This window comes from Melanaphis sacchari, unplaced genomic scaffold (assembly GCF_002803265.2).
Source record: "Melanaphis sacchari strain LSU unplaced genomic scaffold, SCAv2.0 Contig111_pilon_pilon, whole genome shotgun sequence".
Classification (NCBI taxonomy): Eukaryota; Metazoa; Arthropoda; class Insecta; order Hemiptera; family Aphididae; genus Melanaphis; species Melanaphis sacchari.
Window position 1 is genome coordinate 790,207 of NW_020270431.1, and position 25,553 is coordinate 815,759.

Consider the following 25,553-nt stretch of genomic DNA (forward strand, 5'->3'; position numbering starts at 1 on the left):
TAAATAATAATTTTATAAAATTTGGTATTTTTTTGACAATTTACAATATTTTATAAGTTTATAATAATAAAATAAAAATATGATAATTTATAATAATAAAATATGTTGATATGGTAAATAGGTATATAGAAACTAATCAGTTGTAAAATCCATAGGTATATCATAAAGCGTTTTTACTCATGATTTTTTTTTTTTTTTTAACTAGAAAATTCAAAAATAAAGTTTAAGTTGTGCACATAAGTGAATTGTGCATAATAAATAAACTTGTAGGTACACGGCATGTAATTTGGACATACCCCTCTAAGAGGTGGCATGCAATTCGTACATTTTTTTTTTTTTAGCATGCAATTCGGATGCAGCCCATAATATAAGTAAAATTATATGAAAACATTTAAATTACAATAAAATCATAGTTATTAATTAATTTTACCAACATTAAAAATATATCTTTTAATCTAAATATTTTATAAAACCAAATTGTATTGATTATTTGTACTCGGCTAGCTGCGGTATGTGGGTATATTATGATATTATATATAGGTTGCAGACTTTTAGCTATTATGTCGTGTATCATAATAAGGCTTTAACGATTTGACCTCTTGGAGGTGACTTAATATTTTGTCCACAATAAATGTCCGATTATTTTAGTATTAAGATAAAATAAAAATTACCGCAAGACAACCATTGGAATGACCCTATTCCCAGTAAGAAAAATGGCGAGTCGCAGACCTTGAACACATGCGCACATGAACTCGGAACGCGAGCGCGCGCGCGCGCGTGCAAGGGAATTCAATTGTAGAGTAGAGGAAACTGGTTCTGGTTTGTGACCAGCAAAACTCCGTCGGCATATTACACGAGCTAGTTGGTTCTCTTGGGTCTACGTGTTAGTTTATGTCTGTGTGTTTACCGTGAAATACCACCGTCGTCTGTCTTTGAGTTACCGTTAACCGTTGTGCCTTGTGTTTGTTGTATTTCCTAACCACAAGTAAGAACTTGCTTATTCGGAATGTACCGGAAACGACAAAATACAAAAAAGTGACGTGGTTTTTTCTTATATTTTTTGTTCACCGACCAAATATAACCAAAGGTGCGTTTTATTGCTAAAATAGCATAAATATTGTTTTTTTTTTTAAATTATTTGTTATGGTTTATAATTTAATAAGAAATAATTCAAAAATTATTAAAAAGTGATAAAATATTAATAAAGTATATTCTAGCTATTTCATTTAAACTAATATAGCTTTTTTATATTAAATCATAAACCACTATTAAAGTCTCTATTATAATAACAAAAAAAAAGGAACATGCTTTGAATTAAATAATGTAAAATTTAATTTTCCATAAGATATTGTTTCTTGTCACAATTGAATCATGAAAAGATTAAATCGTGTATTGTATTAAATTATTTAATCATTAATATGATTACAATGGAAACATTGGAAACATCCATAATTTCAACCGTTTATTATTTCTTAGTTTACTTTAGTTCCATTGAATCTATGACGATTTTTGATTTTTTTGGGAGATAAATTATAATTAACAGGTAACTAATATAATATAGAATAAGGTATCAATTTGAGTATCTTTGTTTGCTTGTATATTAATAGCCAATTCTTGTGACGTAACTTAAAATAATTAATTTTTTTTTTTTTTTTTTTGGGGGGGGGGGGAAGTCTAGTTTAGTAAATATTTTGCTTAAGATATAATTTTCCATACGTCTCAAATAATTTACGAATAATAAATTTATTCATGTCAATACTGTATTGCACCATATTATAAACTATAGCAATCCGTGAAATTTTGTAAATTAAAAATTAGTGAAAATATATCAATGTGTACCTATGTCCCATATACTATTCATATTGTAATATTTATAATTTAAAGTGTACTTATTGAGTAGGTACAAACATTTGTATGACTAATTATTAATTAGTAATAGCATAAAACGCACACAGAAAAATTAATGTGATTTTCTGTCTTCATAACATAGGATTTAGTGAAGAAATAACTGAAAACTGATTCAAGTTTTTCATAAAGTTTATTTAAGATATTCCTATATTTTTTGATTTTTTCTTCAAAATGCAAGTGTGGAAATAATTAATTTTTACTTTTGAGTATAACTTTTTAAGTTTTAGAGTGATAAAATTAAATATGTGGAAAAGTTGATATCAAGTAAACATAACAAATAATTGAAAAATATTTTTAGATTTTTACCACTTTACTAAATTGATAAAATGTATGTTTCTATTCTGTACAATATTTTACATGCTTGTCATTAAACTATTTTAAATTTTTAAATTTCTTTCCTAACTTAACCTAACTAAACATAATAAAATAATAGCAGTATTAATGAATAAATTGAGACCTGTAGATGTATAATGTACAATGTACTTCGCATTACAATAACAATCAAATAATATATTCATATTATTATTAACTTATTTTATTTAAACACTAAATGCAACCAAATTGTTAATTATATTGAAGTAATTTTTTTTATATTTTTAATATTAAAATGACAAAGATATTTATTGGTAGGTATCTAATATATAACCTATAATCAATACAATATATAACCTTGTCCATAGGTATTTTATATGTTTAATTATAGGTCACATTACATTATACTATAATTAATAACTATCTTTTTTTTTCAAATTGTATCTAATTAATTTTTAAAAATTCTTATTTTTAATGAAAATTAAATTTATATAATTGAATATGAACTAAGAGAAAAAAAATTTTGAAAATTAGAATAATTGAAAATGTATAAAAATATTATTCTAAAAATTATTATTAAAAATACATGTTATTTTTTCAATTGTTGTATTAATCGTAAGACCGTTCACTTATTAAAATCTTTGTGGATAAGACGATTTTAAATGACAAAACGTGACTCAGCGTTTCAGAATGATCAAAAAACTACACTTGTAATTCATAATTTGATGTTGAATTCTTTTTAAAACTATTCTTCAAATTGTTTTCATTATTTAAAAATTAAAGTAGAACGATTCAAATAATTTAGAAAAATCTTTTAAAGTTTTACGATAATATTTTTTAAATGCAAAGTATATCAACTTTGCATTTACATTCAACATTCGCATTTTTTATAGTTTATTGTACAACATACATATAAACTAAACAACAATTGTTTAATAACTTATAGTTTGACTGATCCTTAATTTATATACATAATACAAATACATAGACAAATCACTTTATGATACATTATGCGATATCGCTTTATTCATAAGAAGGTAAATTTAAGCAGATAGACTAAAATAAAAAAATACTGGGCAGTTAAAGTTATTCTTAAGAAATCGTCAATTTTAGAAGGAGATAATTAGTACGAACGGTGTTTAGGTCGTTCCACTTGCCACTGCGAGTTTGATTGCGTATCGAATGATAGGTTTTAGTCCATAGTAAACTACATTCATCTAATTCCATTTTCTAATTAAATGCTTTTAATAAAAAATGCAATCGTCTATATTTTTTCTTCTTAATAACTCTGAGAAGATGGATTACTTATAGTCGGGCTATAACAAAGGTGTTAATCTTTAAAAATCTAGGGAGACCATTGTATTTTATTTAAATTAATTTATTTTTAAAATTAAAAAAATAATGTATTATTTCATGTTGATTAATACATTAACATTTATTATTTTTTTTAAATTTATTTCTAACAATGTTCTAAGTTTCTGTCAAAAATACATTACTGATCTAGTCTATTCAATAACCACGTGGCATGTATTGGCATCGCCGGTACTTTTAGTACATAGATCAGAATCATCCAAGTTAGTCTCTTTTGTATTGTTATAGACACGACATTATTTTGTTAATTTATCATTATTTTTATTTTATTTTAAATACTTATATTGGTATATTGGTATTAAATAATATCAAATTAAATCTTAACCTATTTATTTAGAAAAGTGAGAATATATAAAGTTCATTATTTTCTTTTTACTAGGTTCGAGCTTTTTAATATTAACAGTTGATTGATTGGCTATGAAATTCAATAATTGTATTTTAAAAATAAAAACTAATATATTGTAATTTGTAACACGCAAACTAAAATATTTGAATAATACGATAAAAATACTTCGATTAAATTTTATTTTGTAATAACTTATGAAAATCATTAATATAAACTTGTTTTATAACGATTATCAATGTTCAAAAGAAATTAGTGACTTGTTTACTGTAGAATATATAACAATTTTAATCATGATATAAAGTCATATTATATAATATATAGAATAACCGAAATAGGTATAAATTATTTAATCAAAAGTTAAGTTCATCTACGTAACTACGTAAGTATATCGTGCATAAAAATATGGAAAGAAAAGGAGGGGGATGTCCTTTCTCCCGATGAACACTAATAGGCTATTATAGAAGCTTGTACAATTAAATATAGGGTATCGTAGATTTTGGAGCAATAAATTCAAACATTTTATTTAACTACAGTCCTTGGGGTATCATTTGGAGGAGAATGGTCCTACTTCTATACCATGATCGGCATGATCTGTTTATTGTGGTGTACACCACAAACACATTGTTGTATCAATTACATGTAGTTTTTTTTATCTTTCGTCACCTTTTCGGCATTATAAGGTTGTGAAACGTGCGATAGAAAATGAAATTCAATTCATAATTTATATATTTTTACAACAGTTATGTCTATATTTTCATCTCAAATTATTGTTTTACAAATATATATTCGTTGATAATAATCTATAAACATTTTTATACTTAACAATATAATATAATAATGACTAACCCATTATTCATTGTCTGTTATTTTATTTGAATAATTTTAGAACATATTATTTACTTACAATAATTAAAACAAAATATATTAATTTATTATATTCGTACAATATGCGTTTCACTGCTCTAATAAGGTTGAAATATTTAAATAATTAAAGGAAGCTATAAATAATAATTAAATAATGATTATACAAAACAGATAAACTGTTAATTTGATTATCGACAATTGTATTAATAATTTATAATCAATAATAATGTTATTTTTTTTATTTATCTACAATTTACGTAACATTATTATATTTGTGTTAATAATTGTATGTATTTTTTTTTAGTTGATCGTTAGGATTAATCATAATTAACAAATAAAATGTTTTCTAGTTACATATAATCCAATAATTAATAGATATATAAAACTTATAAAAAAATGTTGAATCAGTTAATTGTTATAAATTTTACTTATAAAAAATCTAAACGATTCAGTTTTAAATGAATTTGCATGAGATTAATGATTTAAATTATTTGTAAAATTAACAATAATGTATATGTGGTTAAAAAATATAAATATTTTTAGTTACATAAAAATGTTAAAGTCTAAATAAAGATACCCAAGAGCAAACTATCAATTTATTTTTAATAATAAAAGCTTTTTATAGGCTAGACTTATACCTTTATTATATATCTGGTATATTGACACTTCTACAGTTATTTGTTATGTATCTATGATAATAACGATTATCATTAATGTAAACAATCAAATGATGTAGAGTGTAGAATGTACAGTATAGTATTAGTACACAGTAATAGAATAATTTTGTGTGATGTAATATTTTAAATAAATACTGCGTTTATTTTGCTTAAGTTATTACGAGTATTAGCTAAAAATATTATGTTTTGGGAACTAAATTTAAAAAATATTTTTATACTTATTTTAATATTATAATATAAAGATGTATAAATCATTTATTTATTATTATTATTATTATTTTTTTTTTTTTTAATGGCAATTCTAAAAAATATGTTGGTTTTAACTTTTAATACATTGCGTGTTTCTAAATATTATGAATTTTCTATTTTAAATTCGCTTTTAATAAAAATATAATTAAATTTATCTACTATTGTTTACTGACTATTAAAATTTAATTTTCAACAAGTTATCCCATTACTTTAATACTTTAACGTTATTCTGATACAATACTATTTTAATATCAATAATAATTTGAAAATAACGATTTTAAATGACCTAATATTAGTAATAATTTAAAATTCTTAGGATGTGCTTATAAATTCATCAAATTAATTTGGAAAATTGTACAACTATAGCATAATATGTAATATTATAGAATAAAATATATTACTAGACCGTTTATGACAAAAGCGTATTGAAAAGTGTATCATGTTTTAACTCTTGGATGTGTTACATACTCTCTTATCGATAATAATAATATTATAACTGTGCCATAATATAAATAATATAATTAAATATCGTTATAAACAAATATATTCGACAGTTATTATTTGTGAACGATTTTTTCGAAAATATAAACCTCGCTACCGTTATGGTAGGTTTGCTGTTCGATTTATTACGAGTATTATGTGTGTATATTTAATGATAATTATATTATCTCTTTGAAATGTATTATTATTATATTTAGAATAGGATATTAGAAAAAGGAGGACACCACAAACACTATTTTTGCGGTTTATAAGGGGCCCGTAGTACCTATGTTTAGCTATCTACCATTATTATAGTTCAATGTAATATACATACGCACATACTTCATAAGTAGGTACATATCACGTTGATATGCCTGTTTCGTATACTGGTTTATGTAATTTGATGTGCGCGAAATACAGAAAATTCTCTGAAGCTGACATACATAATACATACACACACAATTAGTCGGTAACAAATTTATTTTAATATACGTTGATCAAGTATCATATGTTTTGCATTATATGTCATCACTTATCACTGTAAATATGTAAATGTTATAGGTTTGTAATTATTAAACTGTATAGTGTATAGATTGTTGATATTCATGTGTTAATTGTTGATTGTTTTTTATTTAAAATTAGTAAGTTTGAGTCCTGAATTTAGCCGTATTCACGATTTGGATCTTAAATAATACAAATATATTTTATAATTCTGTTTAATAATTAATTAGTAAAACATAAATTATTTTCTTAGTTGTATGAAAAAACACTAAACTTTTAATCCTATAAATTTACAATATTTAATTTAACTTTTAATTTTTAATTTTTAATTTATTACATATTAATATTTCATAGTTTTTAAATTGATTCATGTGTGTGACTTTATAAAAATTAATATTTACAATATATTGGTGTAAGCAGAAATTTACTGTGGAAAATAAGACTATAAGAGACTCTATTTATAAAAAACCTAAAAAAAAAAAAATTAGTTTAGTACTATTATGATATACAAGTATTGTACCAATACCATACATTATACACTTTTGTTTTTTTCATAAAATAAAAGGGTCAGAAGCCAGTGAGTTATAATTTTTACACCTGCAAAGTATCAGAATGTAATTTAGACTATTAAACTATAAACTATAAAAAGAAAACATTAAAAGCTTCCTAAAATTAGATGATAACTTTTTTTTATACAAATAGGTCTACATGAATATTTACGTAGGTAGCAGATACAGTTTTTTTAAAAAAAAAAAAATCTTCATGGCTTATATAATTTTAATAGTATATAATATACTATTCAACGTATAGTTAATAGTTAAAATATATTTTTATGTATATAATATTATAGTATATTAATATATAATATATATTTTATTATATGATGCGTATTATATTTAATACAATAACCTGCATACTACATATATAGAAGTTATATGCACCTATAACAGCGTTTAATTTCTAATCAAAATACATTTAAGCCATTAGGAGACAATAGTAACGGTGTCATAGTGTTACAATAGCATACCACGCTGTGTGGCATATGAGTTTTTGTTTTTTAAATAGCTATACTGCCATGTCACTGCGGGAGTCCATTGTTTGCTTAGGAGCTCGAAACCTTTAGGCTATAGGCTACTTCGTGATCTATCCACAATTCGTTTAGATTGGTAGGTACTGCAAAGACCGAACGGTTTGTCAACATATTATATGGTATAAATATTATTCATAGCTATAAGAATTAAAAAATAGGTTAACTTTTTATTTTAATCAAGCTTTGAAACATAACTATAAAAACAATTTATACATTAAATTTTTATATTCATTGTGATAAATTAAATATGACATAATGAAAAAAAAATATGATATGAAGCAATTGCATACATGCGACGAATATTTAAAGAATAAATTTGTAAGTATTTTTTTGTTCAGCCCAAATCAAATGTTTTATTTTAATAAATACTCAACTCAAAATAAAATATTTATGAAATAACATCATAATGAGTTAGTAGTTTATTAAACTAAAAGATAAAATATGTTTAAAAATAACAAGGAAACAGGTACACTAAATGTTTATTATATGAACTATTTTAATCGGTTTTGCATCATAAATATTCGACTACTCATCAATCACTGTACATATGTATTTTCATTGACTTGTTATACACTCTTTTGATGTTAAGTAATTTAATTAGAAACAACATTTATTTAAAAAAATAAAATATTAAAATAAAATACCTTTTAAACAAGTAAATACTAAATATACTGTAGGAAAATAGTATTTTATTTTTTGTAGGCACTGCGACGTAACTTAGGTGGTTTGGCGCAAGTCTCTGATGGGTATTTAAAATTTAACTGTCTTATATATCAGGGGTGGGCAACTGATAAATCAAATTACATCATACAATTTTAAAGTAAAGCATTTACTTTATAAACAAAATAAATGCTAATTTAAATGCATATTTTGAATGTTTACTTCTATGCTCTGACCTGTTAGATTTTAATTTTCTAATAATTGCAGACCCTCTAGTCATTTTGAGTTGCCCATATCTGTTATGTATAATATAAATGTTTGTTTAAATAGATGGATGACGATACAGAATGAAAACAAATGTTTTGCTACCCGCTTTAAGATTCCTGTAGATCGCAATTAAATCCATAGAAATATTGAGATATTTTGTTTTTATGTATCATTTTTTAATACATACATCTTTTAAAACTGGTATAATTTTCAAGAGAAAGGTTAAAAATATTAAATGCAAGAAATTGAAACAATTTACTGAATAATATGTGTATCTCTCCAATTAACTATGCTTACTTTTGACTTTTGGTGAGCATTTTGATATTTGGTATAAAAACATATTTAATTGGTTTCGTAAATAAATAAAGAATATTTTATATCGTCGAATTGCATGGTTAAATAGCATATAAATTACGAAAAAAAGTTTTCTACAGTAGTTATAAGTTCCATAAAATATTTAAATATATTAAATTTTAATAATTTAAGTAGAGATCTTTCATTTTTTATTTAGTTCAATGTTGTTAAAAAGATGAATATAATATATTTTTCTCGTCGAAAATTATATAAAAATATGTGTGACAATTTTTTTTAGTCCATTTTTTTAAATTCTACTAGGTCAAACAATAAAACATTTAGTAGTACTTAATTTATTATAAGGGAGTTTGCAGGTATATTATCTATTATAACCATTGAAAGAAAAAAATATATAAGTGAGTACCGCTGTGTAATAGACACATTAAGTATTGAATTGATTACAGTAATAGATGCGTTAAATTTGAATTCAGTAATATTATATCATTGAATACGAAAAATGAATATGAGCGAAGACCGTATAATATACTAAGTGAATTTCACGATGTGTTTTTTGATATCTCTATTAATGTAATTTATTTTACTATTAGTGTTACGGTAGGTTGAATCAATGTTGTCAAAAACATTGTTTTTATTTTATTATTAGTATTAAATTATTGTAATAATATATATATGTTTACCATATAATATCATTATTACTAACTTTTAAGTAAACATCACTTAACCGGGAAACAGATTCTTGACATGAATAAGAAATATCTAAAAATCGAAATACATATTTTGTAGATATCATAATATAAAATTTGTAATATACGTAAACGTTTTCATTTCCCGCGAATTATATTTTTAAATTATAAAAAATAATTAACACCGTTATTCATCATTAAAATATATAATTTCGTTTAAATATCTAAAAAAAATAATCGTTTTAAATTATTCCTAGACATTCCAGTATTAAAAACTAATATGATTTCCTGGTAAACTTTTCATTTTATTGCAGGTAGGAAAAACAATAATGAAATAATGAGTTTTTTTATTGCGTTTTTAAATATAAGATATAAAAAAAAATTTATAAGTTTCTATAATTTATAAATTTCTAAAACGTTGACGAATATTGTCTAAATTCTAACTTTAAAACTTTATAAAAAAATGTAAAAATACGTAATATGTTGAAAATGATTTTCAATATATTTTAATTGATAAATTAACAACTTATGAAGAACCTTGCTTTAAATTTTTAAATAAATTTGTAATTAACCTATTCGAACAAACAATTATTTTGCAATAATTTTTTTATCAACATTTTTGTTGATGGACTTTCAATATCTAAAGAAATTTATCAATATTATTTGTATCTATCTAAATCTAATTACATATATTTCTATTATGTTAGATTGCATATACGTCATATGATATTCTGACATTTAAGGTGTATAATATACGCAATTCTTGCATAATTGTTTTTTATCATTTAAGTAGTTTAAAAGTATATTTACTTCAATAGTTGTTTAAAAATCACAATACTTAAACATTTGTAATAAAATAATAACTAGTATTAGTTATTCCTATTTGTATTATACTTGTGGGTAAACTGCAAATTTTAATTTTAATAATGACTAGAAAATTAATACATATAATTATTATGTATTTTATAATAATTAATAAGTATAAAAACTGTCAGACCTTTGAATAAAGAGGGCAAATTTCTAGTGCAGTCATACATTAAAAAACTGATAAGTAAATGCTTTTAAGAATATTATAAATATTTTAGACAGACCAAGATGCAATGTATAATTTAATTTATTTAAATAATATCTAAGTTACTTATTTGAGTGTGTAGAAAATATCGGTTTTATAATAATAGTTGTTGAATACTGATAGGTACCTGCATAAAAAATAAAATTCTTGATAATCTAAATGCACGTATGTATACTGATTTATAATTGTAAAGTATATTATTTATATATTTATATGTACATATTAATGAGTATTAAATCTCAAAGAAATTATTTTAAGTATAAATATATTATATTGAAGAAAATTCTTTATAGGGTATTATATTTTTATATATTGTATTATAGTTGTAAAAAAATACATGGGTACTCGATAAATTACATTCTTTCAAATAATATTTACCGTAACAACAATGATCAGTGTTTTTTTTTATTACGAAGTACACAAAATGGAATTGTACTGTTACATTAGAAGTGAAGAATCGTATAGGTCTACAACTCTTCTGTACCTGAAATACCACCTGTCACTTGGTTATGTACAAATGACGGCATTAGTATTTAAATTATATAGATGGTAGTATACTCCCTCAACCGCATAATTTCGTTTTATTTCGTTGTATGTACACATTATAACAATAACAATTCTCTATGGATTCAACAATTTTGAATCATTTTCAAAATGTCTAAAAACAAAATATGCTTAACCTTACTGCTGTATAATTAATTTTTAAATACATAATTTCGAAGGATGTAAGTATTATTTTAAGTGCATATACGAGTATTTATGTATTAGTTTAATATTCTATGTTTTTCAAACACATTCATAATATATTATGTTATTACTTGAAAGTTAAAAATTATAACTTAAAGTCTTATCATAAATGTAGAATCTATATTATATCATGTTTACATGTAGGTATAATACAAAATATATAAGATTTCAATCAACGTTTTTATAATTTAAATGGCTACTTTTGGCTACTTACAAAGTTACAAGTATAACCAACTACTTCTACGGACTTCATATTTATGTATGAATATAATTTAAAATTATAATATTTATTTAAATATACGTTATAATTTTAATTTAAAAAATGTTGGGAACATAAGAATATTAGTTAAAATCATAACCCAGCTATAAGTAGAAACCTACTTAATTCTAAATAAAAAAATATAATTTTTATAAACATTTTTATTAGACTACTTTTTATCTTTAAAATTAATTTCATTTTTACGTATTACTGAAATAACTGTTGAAATGTATTTAAATCGTTATTATTTAACACATAATTTATCGTTATGGTTGTTTCATTCAAATTATTTTCAATATCTACCTGGAATTTTAATTTTTCATTGTAAAAATCAAATAAGTTAATGACACTGAGGAAAATAATTGAATGAATAAAATTACGAAAGCTATTTTATAGAGAAAGTTCATAGAATAGTTTATTTAAAAAAATGTAAACCAATTCATATTTTAGAAAAGAAAAAAATAATGTAAAAGTATGTATATACGTTTTTAAGCAAAATGTTTTTTTTTCTAAAATTATCAAATTTTAATATATTTTTTTAACTTCTTTACTTAAAGAACCCTCCTAATAACGATAACATAAAACGGTTGTGAATATAAATATTTTATAGGCTATACTACAGTTGTTCAATGGAAGTAGCGTGTTCGAACAACCGGAACCAGCTATGTATTTTAAAGCAATTGTTTCAAAATAATAAACCGGATAACGTGTTATTATATTTTTTTCGGATTGTCAGCACATTGAAGATATTTTTTGTTCGTAAGATCTAAGCAGAACGACAATTTATTGAAATCTAACTATATATATAGTCTATAATCGCTGTACTCGTCTAAAGCATTGTCATTAAGAATTCAGATGGTAAAAAAATAGGCGGCAATTTTATTATTTCTTTAACTCACTATTATTTTGAAATGATTTTTTTTTTTTTTATCATGACTGCTAGTTAGCTGATGTACTAACATTAGTTTTTCACACAGATAATAGCAAAGTTGTTATACTTCACGATGGGTTTGTGCCGATTTTTGATTTGTTATATTTTTAAATATGTGTTTTTATACATACATGCTATACGTATAAAATATACAATTATCATATTTTATCATCTATCTGCATGTATGTATGTATGCGCATATAGTGGGTTTAACGCGTAAATAGGTACTTCACGTATAGTGTGTATACATGAGAACGCTTTCTCCGTCTGCAGAAGTTTTTAGTACACCGTAATAAATAATTATAATAATATAACAACCAAATGTATTCACTTCATCGGTAGTGACGCGTCACTACCTATGAAGTGAAATTAAATTACTCGCGGGTTTCTAAGCCTATATAATTGTGTTAACAATAGAATTCAATATGGTTAGTGCATGTTATTTTGTATCGTTTTTTTATTTTTATTTATACTTAATTTAACGATTAAGAGACAATTTATATTAAATTAGTATAATGATTGTATTTCGTAAAGTTAGATTATGGTGTTACATATTGTCACAAATACCATCAATATATTATATACAAATCAATACATATTTAGACCATATTGTTATAGATATATATTTTTAATACAAAATAAAATTAAAAGTTAAAACCAATAATATAATTTACATATTATACATATATATACCTTATAATTTTACATAATCTTGGTAATACGTACTCGTTTTTGTATTTAATCCGTAACAGATATTTATTTATTTCTGAATAATCAATAATAACCAATTTTCTTATAATTCTTAGATTCTTTTAAAATTTTAAACTTTATTTGTTATTCATAGTTTGATGATTAACTGAAATTCAAGTAATTACTAATAACTAATAACTATAATAACATACAATAACGAACCTGTATTATTTAAATATACAAGTTATAAGACAAAAGATTTAAATCACATAAAACTTGAATATTATTTACAATATAGTATATTTTAAGTAAATGTGAATATAATGAAATAGTCCAATAGATAATATTTACCACCCACATAAATCGATATAAATTTTACGCATAAAAAAAAAACCTTCAAAATAAAATTTTTTATTTATCCTTGACCAATATCCATGACTTTAATATCGTTCATACACGAGTCAGTATATGATTTTATTTATAAATTATAATACATTTTTATTATTTAATAGAAATAATATTACATTTTATGGTTTCTATGTAAGGGACTAACGTATATAATAGTATAATGTGCAATTTGAATTTAATTTCCGAATTAATTTATCTTGAAATATAATAATTTTATGCATATTTAGATAAACGAATTATTAATTTATTATTATTTTTATTTTTATAAATAATAATATCTTCTGTTTGAGTTGTTTATAAAACTATATATATTTCAATTATTTTTTATCAAATTTACAATAATATTGAATTTAGAAAAGTTGTAGAAATGTATATAAATTATTATTATGAATAGAGTTTAGTTCACTGAACAAACCTTATATAAACAGTATATATATCTATATATCAATATAATATATGTACTATTGTCTACTCCATAGGACATTGACTCAATTCTGAGAACGTTTTGTATAAATCGGTAATATTCATACTGACCATTATTGTAATTTTTTTCAAATACCTTGAGGAGTACGACAATTGATATAGTTTGAGACAGGTACATAAATTATGATAGGATTAATAAAAACATTTAAATTAACAATAATACAATATCATAATATTATTTTTATAAATACATATTTATTTAAAAACTTTTTAGATACTTTTTAAGATATCTATTATTAAGCTATACTATGACTAATAATTATACATAAATATTTAACAATTACATTAGATATATTGAAATAAATGAAGTAATATACTATATTCAATAATCATCAATAATTATACTATTTTATGAAATTCGTGTGTATTTAATTATAATTTATAAACAATAATTAATAGTTATAAAGGCACCTAGGTGTTTACTATAAATTATAATTTATATTATATGTAACATGTATTGAATAAATTCGAACAGTTCAACACAGTAAGAATGTAAAGATGAATTGAAATCTTTCTAAATATTATGAATATATGAATAATATATGAGCAATATATGAATATGAATAGTTAAAAAATATGAGTAGTTCCTTTATTTTTTTTTTTTTTTTTAATTTAAATAAAAACGTAATAATAAAGAAATTATATTATTTGTTCTCAATTCTTATGCCTATAATTATCGTTATAATATATTTAATTAATTAAATCATTTTTATAACCACAAAATAATAAAAATTTATAAATTCAAAGAGTGATTTTCCTGAATTGCGTTTAATGAATTAATATACTGCAAGTGTTACATCTGCATCAGTGTTTTGCATACAGGCAGATAAATTTTTTTAATAGTTACATCTCATATTGATATAAATTATACATTCATTGTATAATAATGGTGAATTAAAAATATTTATTTATTAATCATAATTTTTAATGTCCCTTTGATAGAGAATACAGTTTTAGTTATGAATACAATGATTAAAACAATTAATTTGATATTATAAAGTATAATATACATAATGTTTATAGAAAGTATTATTATTTACAAAAAAAAATAAAACTATTTATGTGTTAATACTAAATCTTAATATACAGTTGATTTGGGCCGTTCGTGACAAAATTACGTTTATAATAACCGACATAAAAGTTATTGGTAAAACGAATGTTTATTTGTGGTATTTTATAATCAATTTTGTTTAAAAATTTGGGGCATATTAATTTATTATTTAAAATTTTGTATTAAAACGAGAAATCATTATAATTTTTCCGTGATGATAAAGGCAGTATCTATATTCTATATTGCACTTTATTTCTATATCACAACACACAGCGAAATAGGCAATTCAAAGTTACTAGCGAGCCGATTTTTAAAACTTTAAAATCTAGCGAATCAGAAAGTATAGAAAAATAAAGATCAATAAAATTTAAAATTTACTTTTTATATTTATTTATGTTTACAACATGTATTAGGTAATGTTATAAAAGATAAATAATTGAATACCGCTCTGCCTTACATTAGGTGTCGATTATAAAACTCGTTATTAAGCAATTAAAATAATAATAATGGATTTTGTTAAATTTGAATTAATTTAAAACATTAAAACTCACATTGTATACGATGAAAAACGATTATAAGCGAAGGCTGTCTAAATTTTAGAAACCACAGTTAGAAAACAATTATATTTATAATAATATTGGATTTATATAAAAATGCTGAAAATTCTTAATTTTTGACCTCTTTAAAGTACAAACAAGATAAAATTTTCTATTTAAAACCACCTTTAGAGTGAAAATTGAAGCATTTTAACGATTATTTATCAAACACACAAGCTCAAAATAAAAAAATAATAAATATTTATAATGTTTAAAAACTTTATTAATATAATTTATAAAGACTAAAAATAAAGGAGGTAAAATGTGATTGTCATGTGTATATCAGAAGATAGGTATCTCGATGTGGGAAGATTGTAAACGATTAATTTTAACTATCTAAGAGGTATCAGAAAGAAATGAATACAACTAATACAATAATTTATCATATATACCTAAACTGTTTAATCTTTTAATTAATATAATATTATGATTGACTGAATAAAAAGCTTTCTGTTTTTGAGTGGTCCAACTTTGCACATACCGCAAGCGATTTCACAGCGATAACGAGTGTTAGAAGATACACAACAATTACGGTAGTTTAAATTTGAAGGTAATCCAGCCGAAATTGCGCCAATATTTTCTATTATTAATTTTCATATTTCAATTTGTAATTATATTAATTATGTAAAAAATTAAAATACTTCCGTCACTAATATTAATTAAATTATCTAATAACCATAGTAATATTTAATTATATTATATTTATAATTTATAATAATAATATACATTCTGCTTTCCCTGCCAGCAAGGTCTATAGGTGCATTGTTAATTAATAATGTTAAGGTACCTAACATTTATCGAAACATTATGACGAACGAACGTTTTATAGTAATCAGTCTGTGATCAACTTTTGTCGTGCATTTTAAAACGTGTTTTAGTACTGAACGGATCAATAAATGTCTTGATTTCACAATTATGTTTTTTTTTATTTTGTAAATGCACATGATAATTAGTTGAAAAAATTCTTCGATTATCAATTTTGAGAGTGGATTTGGATAGAAAATTGGATCTAATTTATACTCTAAAGAGGTCAAAATTAATATCCAATGTAATTTTGTTTATAACTAGAATAAGAAAAAAAAGAAAAACGAAAATTTTTAAGCAAATCCAGTTTTATTTTCTACAAAATCGATTATGTTTTTTTGATGTAACTTGAAAACAATAATTTATAGATACTTGAAATTTTCACCAAACGTTTATAATATTATTTTCTATTTACGATCAAATTTAAAAAATATTTAGATTCTTTTTGAAGTAGTTTTAGGCATGAGAAATTTTTAATTTTTAGTTTTTTTTTTCAATAAATGTCGAAATAAAATTATTCACTAAGTAAAAATTAAATACAATTTTCCTCATAAATTGTTAATTTCTAAATTAAAAAATATCAAAAGTTTAAAATTAAAATAATTTTTATAAGCATTTAAAGATAGAATTTTAAAAACTTTGTAAAATCTTAAAATATACAAATTATTTTGTAATTAGAAATTCATACATTTTTTTGATTTTATATCTGTGATTTGAATATTAAATACAAGGTTTTTTATAAGTTTTTCAACTTTTATATAAAAAAAATTTTACTGGAAAGCCAAAATAATTTTTTATGAGCATTTGAAGTTCGAAATTCTACATTCAATATTCACCAATAAAATAATGATTTCTCCCCAAACAATTTTTAATATTATAGTCTATATGTTTAAAAAAAAAAAAATTATAATAGATACTTAACATTTTTACCTAATGTTTACATTATCATTTTTATAACTAATAGAATTTTCAAAAAATATATAACTTTTTTTAAACTAGAAACTTATAAGTTCATATAAAATTATATAAATATATATATTATTATGATTAAATACTATACTAATATAATAAATCAAATGTTTTAAGAAAATTTTTTATTAACCTACCGACTACCGTAATACTAAAAGTAAAATAAATGACTTAAATTGCTATTTCAAAAAAATATTTCATGAAATATACTTAGTAAGATGAAAGACCGTCTCTGCTCAGAATCGTTTTTCGTTTACAATAATATATAATTAAATTCAAACTGGATACATCCATTACCAATTCAACATCTAATGCACGGTAAAACAGACAAAACAGTATTCACTTGTCTAATTTTCTTTGTTTTTTCTGGTTATTAAAAAAAGTACTGAGAATTTTTAATTTTTATCTCTCTAAAGTGCAAACTAGATCCAATTTACTATGCAATACTAATTGAAAAATTGAATAATTAAAAAAAAATTTTCGACTAATTTTTTATTGTGTATAGAATATACATACATAATATATAAAAAAATACATTCATCGTTCTTCCTTAGTATCTAAAATATTAAAAGACAAGAAATTTTCTAACAATTATTGTGCTTTAAAATGTAAATAATTTATGTTTGTAAATTATAATAAGCTGTTTTATTTTTTTAATAAACTAAAACTGTGTTGAACTAAATAATATCACTATTTTTGTTATATACAAAATTATCAGAAATAAATCATTATTTATTGATTTGTAGTAAAATATTCTGACTTTTATTGAAAAGTATTTTTACCGATGTAATAGGTTCCTATTCATATAAGTATATGAATGTATCATAATTTTTTACTGCATATTAGATATGTATGTTCATTAAAAAAAATTAATGTTCTTATTTATTTCATTTTATGTTTTTAATTTAACCGTAAAATTTATCGAAATGTCTCCAACATGTATTAGCGAGTAAATCTATATGGTATCGTGCTAACCGGCTTGGACGTTTAATGATTCTGCATTCCGTGACTCGTCTTCAATTACCGTTAGAATATATATACCAACTCTTGAGAGGCGTGGTATAAGAAAATAAGTATGAAATATTTTGAGGTAGCCTTCCGGTTGACGAGATATTCCGCCAAAAAACCAACTGTGAAATCGAACCACTTTAAATCCACGTGAACTTAAAATAATTTAATGTTATTTATTGCAGAGATTCACACAATTAATATAGGTACATTGAAAAACAACGGATTCTGATCATTTTTATTAAACTGCTTGTTATACGGATTAGTATATTAGTTCTGATTAGGTACCTATTCCACGAGATAACAGTGTTTGTAATCGATAACTGCGCCATGATGCATAGCATGAAAAAATAAACAAATATATTAAATTAAATTTCCTTTATTTGGTGTTTAGTTCTTGAAACTGCAGTCATAATAAAGTACTTTACAATTATAACTTATTTACTGTTAATTCGTGAAACGCATGATTTAATATGTTAATCGTTTTCGTAAAATCAAATTAGTTTAATTTTAATCGCATTCTAAATGTTAGTATCTACACTTCTCGTAAATTTAGAAAATATTATGAACTTATATGTAACCTAAAATCAATTTGAACCCATTCAAATTTTATCATAATAAATATTTTGAGTCTTTAAGGTGTTGTATACATATTTTCAGTTTAAACTAAACTAACATGTCTATAATTTGTAATTAAACATTTAATAATTTTACTTGCAGAAAATCTAATAATATTATTTAATTAAATTATATCATTTGAGTTATTTGTTACCTTGTTATAAAATCTTTATTATCAAGTGTTTTAATGTTACCTTAAAAACTGTCTAAAATTTGATGTCTATGAAACTAAAATGATTTCACTATGAACAAACACCGAAATCCTAGTTATGGCGATCTAAGAACAAGTTTTTTATGTAACGTTGTCAGGATTACAATTTATGCTGACATTAATTTACTCATTAATCATTATATAAAGCGGAAATTAGCTATCAATTATTAATAACTCAAATCATCGGTTAATAATTACTTGTAGTGAAAAGAATTACGTCAATAATTTTTTACATAGGCCAATTCAGTATTAATTTAATAATAAATAATAATACTTGGTTAAAAATTGATATTATAAATAGATATATTATTATAAATAAATTTGTAATTGTATAATGTCTAATTTCTATATAATACTATGTTCATAGATTAAAAATGCGTACCAGATGGAAGGAGGTGCTATTAGTAGCAGCATTGATGTTCTTCAACTTTTGTCTGTCCGCCACTACATCATGTGAAGATTTACAATCTGAGTTCCGGTATCCTTGTGTTTGCGAAGAACTGAGACAGATTGGTGGTCTAGCGTTAAATTGTGATGGTGTGGTCTATCCAAGCGATCACGTGAATTTACCAAAAGATGCACCAGTCTTGGTGTTCACCCAAAGAAATGCTGGTCACCATTCTGTGCCAACACAACTCTTTCCATCTACAGGTAAATACATCAGAAATTTTAAATCAACTAAATTAAAAAATAATTAAAATGTAAATATTTTTTTTTGCGTTTATAGTCAAGCTAGATTTGTCACAAAATTCTATCAGAAGATTGTCCGAAAAGTCATTTAATATCATACAGGACACAGTTGAAGATCTAAGATTGAATGGTAACTTATTAGGTGATACCTTAAACCCAATATTTTCTACTACGGAATTTCATGGATTATCAAAGCTAATACGTTTGGATCTCAGTGAAAATAGGATATCGTCTTTAGAAGAAGGCATACTAAAGGGTTGTATAAATTTAGAGGTAGCGTATATTAATTTCTTGATAAATTATCAAATTAGAAATATTTAGTTTGTTTCGTTATAATTAATTTCAGGAACTGAAGTTGGACGGTAACCGTTTATCATTTATACCCAGCACTTCATTGAATGGCCCAGAAGCGCTTCGGACTTTATCCCTAAAAAATAACCGAATTGGTATTTATTTCTATAGAGAAACAATTTATCATCATTCATCACTAACGGTTAATATTATCAATTTTCAGATAGTTTACAACAGGGCTCTTTTGTGTCACAAAAATCTTTAATAAAGATAGACTTATCATCAAACAGAGTAAACAACATTGAAATAGGAGCATTTGAAGGTTTATCAGTGTTGAAACAACTTTTATTATCAGAGAATCGTTTGTCGAAATTTAACAGTGATGTTTTTTATGGTAATATTCAAGACAAATATTGTATACACATAATAGATAATTTAATAACATATTTTAATTTTTATAATTTTAAGGTGTGGAAAAACTGGACAAACTAGATATTTCGAACAATTTTATTGTTGAATTTCCTTCAATTGCTTTAAAAAAATTTGATAATTTAAAAATATTAAATTTATCATCAAATTTGATACAAGTAAATATAATGATACATATATAATTATTAAATACGTTTTCTTTTAAATTCACAAAAAATATAAAATACATATTCTGTTTAAACAATGTCTATTAACTATAAATAAGTAAGCATATTTTAATTGTTTTAGAAATTGGAGAATTCGCAATTAACATCATTAGAAGTTTTAGACGTTAGTAGAAACAACATTGGAAACATTTCACCGGGAACTTTTACGAGCTTAAAGAAATTAAAAATCTTAAACTTGGCAGTAAACATGTTAAGAACTGTAAGTTAAAAAATTTCGATTGTTAAGATTACCTACTTGTTTTTTATACACATTTTATTTTCAACAGGTCGAAGATGATGCTTTTGAAGGTTTAATAAATCTTGAATCGTTGTCTTTGGAAGATAATAACATTTTATTAATACCAGCGACTGCACTCAGTAAATTACCACACTTGAAAAAATTACGTTTGGATTACAATAGAATTGCAGCACTTTCTTCAAATATTCTTCGAGGGTTGTCAGAAATATTAATTGAACTAGGTTTGAGTAGAAACGTTATTAGAGAAATACCTCCAGATGTATTTCAAGTAAGCATTATACACAAGAAATGAATAAATAATTATTATTTTTATTAACATGAAATTTTTTATTTTTAGGATTTTAAACTCTTGAGAGTTCTTGATTTATCTGGAAATTTATTATTGTCTATAGAACCATCAACGTTCTCTGGTTTAGAAGACACTCTGGAACATTTAAATCTTCAAGGTAACAGAATTGCTTCGCTTTCATCAGAGCCAATCAATCTTCAAAAGTTGAAAACCCTTGATTTATCATTCAATCAACTAAAAGAAATACCTCGACATACTTTTACTGTGATGTCTTCGTTGTTAAGTTTAAACTTGAGTCATAACCCTCATTTAGCTTTGATACCTGTAAGCGTATTCCATCCATTGACTCAACTGCAAAAACTCGATATCAGCTTTACTAGCATAAAAGTCTTAAGCCCCGAATTGTTTTTCAAGACTTCATCACTTACTCATCTTTTCATACAGAACAACGGCATCACCGAGTTGCCGGAAACTATGTTTCAAAGTTTGACTAACCTAGTTACGTTGGATTTATCAGAAAACCAAATATCAAACATACGTATCGGTTCATTTATGGGACTTTCTTCGATTAAATATGTAAATTTGTCCAAAAATAAATTGTCTTCATTTAAAGGCGAATATTTTATTACAAAACGAAGCAATGGAACTCCGCTTGAAGAAATTGATATGTCTAATAATCAAATTAGTTATTTATTTCCATCAACGTTTAAAGTTCATCCTAGCATAAAAGTTATCAAAGTTTCAAATAATAAATTCAACTTTTTTCCCTCTGAGCTTATTGCAGGTCTGGCAAATTTGCAAGAAGTAGATTTAAGCAAAAATAGTTTGAAAACACTAGAAGAATTTGATTTTGCTGGTTTACCACAACTAAGAAAATTAAATTTGGCCAATAATCAAATAGACACAATAAGCGAGACAACTTTTCATAATTCTACCCAATTACAAAATATTAAACTGGCTAACAATAATTTGGAACGAATCGGCGAGAGAACTTTTCAAGGATTGAATAGATTGCAATACTTAGATTTGGAAAATAATAATTTGACAGAATTACCTGATTTAATTTTTGATCGAACCCGTTTAAAAGTTCTGGAGAACATAAACTTGGCAAAGAATAGATTTACAATCGCACCATTGAAAAGTTTACAGAAACAATATTTCTTTTTATCATCCGTAGACTTGTCTTCAAATCAATTGACCGAGTTGCAGACCGACGACAGCATATTAGTGAACATAAAAAAACTCGACTTGTCGTTTAACCATCTATCTGAAACGACTATTAAAAACATACTCAGTGAACCCAAAACAGTACGCGAATTGAATTTGGCGGGCACCGGAATAACGTCTTTATCGCCCTTGGAAACACCGTTTCTACAAAAACTAAATCTATCCCATAACCGGATAAATATTGTGGACGAGCACATTTTCGACCGATCAACACTGATCGAGGAGCTTGATTTGTCACACAACGAATTAGATAGTTTGACGTCCCTGAGAGCCGTTTGGCCGAAGCTGAATCAAGTGCAGCTGGTCGACGTTTCTGGGAACCCGATATCGAGCGTCGTCTCGGGCGACTTGGACAAGCTGGAATCGTTGCGGTCGTTGCGAATCGACGGTTTGCTGGAATGCGACAAGATCGAAAAGAACGCGTTCAGAAATCTCGGCAACCTAGTCGAACTAAAAATGTACGACTTCCCGAAGCTGGGTTACCTGGACGTTACCGGCTTGTTGAACTACCTGCAGTCGTTGGAGGCACTCGAAATCGAAGTGAAAGACTCGTCCATCGGCACTCAACTGTCGGCCGCCATGAACCCCAGACTCAAGTCGTTGACCATACGCGGACAGCAGATCACGTCCATCTCGTCGGGCGCGCTAGCCGGCCTCAAGTACCGGCAGGTGCACATCCGAATCCAAAACACGTCGCTGACCAGCCTGCCGCCGTCGCTGCTGATCGCGTTGCCCCGGTCGTCGGTCATCCAACTGGACGTGTTCGACAACCAACTGGCCACGCTCACGTCCCAGTTCCTGGCCGCCCTGGACGACCGGCGGAGCTCGTTGAAGCTGAACGGCCTCCGCTCCAATCCCATTTACTGCGACTGCAACGTCAGGGCGCTGCGACGGTCGCCGCTCGCTCTGGACCTGGTGTGTTCCGCGCCAGCGTTCGTGGCCGGCAGCCTGCTCATCGAGATACCGGACGACGACCTGACCTGCGACGTCAGCCGGCAGACGACCACGACGACCACGACGTCGACCACCGCGGCGACCACGACCGCGGCCGCGACCAGTCCAATCGTCGTCAAAGCGTCCAAACAGCGGACGACCACCGAACCGGACATCATATGGTCGCTGCCGCCGGCCACTGCCGGCCCGCCGCACCTGCAGCAGAAGTCACCGGCCGCCGCGAAGTCGCCAAACCCGGCCACGGCCGCGGCCATTGCCAACGACGACACGCTGATCATCGGCATCGTGGCCGGCGTCGTGGTGTTCATCGCCATACTGGTGATCATCATATGCATCGTCCGCATACGGCTGTCGACCGCCGAGTACAACTCGCACATGAACGCCCTGCCGCCCGTCCTGGGCGCCCCGATGCACTGCACCAATCAGGCGTGCCCGTGCCCGAAAACCAACAGCCAGAACATGCTGTACCCCATGTCGGCGGCCGCGTCCTACAGCAACAGTTACGCCACGCTGCCCGCTCACAAGCTGTCGTCCGTGTCGTCGCCGCTCCGGCAGTCCTACAACGCTCTGAACGTGCCCGCGCCGTACACGCAGAATCCTTATTACATACCGTACGGCGGCGACGAGAAGGATTACGCGATGAGCATGAGATAACCGCGCCGATCGTTTCGTGAAACGCTGTATAGTCTATATATATATATATTTATATAAAAATTTTGTGATATAACGACACAGGTCGCGTACAAGATCGTTGCGCGTGAGATATACCTACGAATAATTTAATCATGTAAATATATACCTAGTTAAGTAATACGCCATCGTTGCACCTGCAGGAGAGACGCGTCTTGCATCGCATGGGAAGATTGAGTCGATACGCCTTTCGGGAGACCGCGCAAATCGGTATTATTTGAAACAATATGGGTATCGTTATATCGCTATTGTTATACCGATATTATTGTAAAAAGCGAAAATCAAATATACACTACTGTTGTACAAATGTTATAATTAAATAAACAGATTCCTCGTCACACATAGATGTATCTATCTTGCCATTGTACATATTTTTAATATAGAAGATATTATATAGTATAGAAATATTATAATTTTTAACAGCCAACTCCTCTAATTAGGCGTTTTTATATCCCGATACTCCACTACAAACTATATATATATAATATATACATATGTTTTTCTATAGTGTTATTTACTTATATGTAAGAATGTAGTTTGTAGATTAGATATTTTTTTTTTAGATTGTACAATTTTTTTACAGTTTGTCGGACAATATAGAACTACGTGTAATTTTTAAAATAAGTACCTTAGTTGAAACTTTTTTATTGAGTTGCAACTATATATAGTTTTGAAATTATTATTTTATAAGATAGTAGGTGTTTGCGTTATATTACAATCCATAAATGAATAAATAAATGTAAATGATGTAATACATATTTTAGTAACGATAAAATGATTTGTATCATGATAACAACGTATGGAGTAATATATTTGTATATAATATAGTACTATTAGTTGCGCGCTATTTTATTTTCAGCCATCCACAAAATAAACGGTTATCACCGTATTTATTTTATTGTGTATTATTTTTTACATAAATTCGTGCTCATAATAAATATCTTTATA

At 25.9% G+C, this 25,553-nt stretch overlaps 1 protein-coding gene across 1 annotated transcript; it reads left to right on the forward strand.

Moving 5' to 3' along the window:
• Nucleotides 1–876: 876 nt before the first annotated feature.
• LOC112603787 (protein artichoke) lies at nucleotides 877–25,553 on the forward strand. The gene is made up of 9 exons (XM_025352528.1): nucleotides 877–1,087; nucleotides 19,938–20,221; nucleotides 20,298–20,533; nucleotides 20,607–20,706; nucleotides 20,775–20,945; nucleotides 21,020–21,138; nucleotides 21,269–21,406; nucleotides 21,474–21,713; nucleotides 21,783–25,553. Exons 2-9 carry the CDS (start codon nucleotides 19,945–19,947, stop codon nucleotides 24,567–24,569), a joined length of 4,068 nt encoding a protein of 1,355 aa, XP_025208313.1. The 5' UTR covers nucleotides 877–1,087; nucleotides 19,938–19,944; the 3' UTR covers nucleotides 24,570–25,553.

Coding starts and splice junctions, on each gene's coding strand:
- LOC112603787 (XM_025352528.1), top strand. CDS start 19,945: ATGCGTACCAGATGGAAGGAGGTGCTATTAGTAGCAGCATTGATGTTC. Junction 20,534..20,606: donor AGGGTTGTATAAATTTAGAG/GTAGCGTATATT, acceptor AATTAATTTCAG/GAACTGAAGTTGGACGGTAA. Junction 21,139..21,268: donor TATCATCAAATTTGATACAA/GTAAATATAATG, acceptor TAATTGTTTTAG/AAATTGGAGAATTCGCAATT.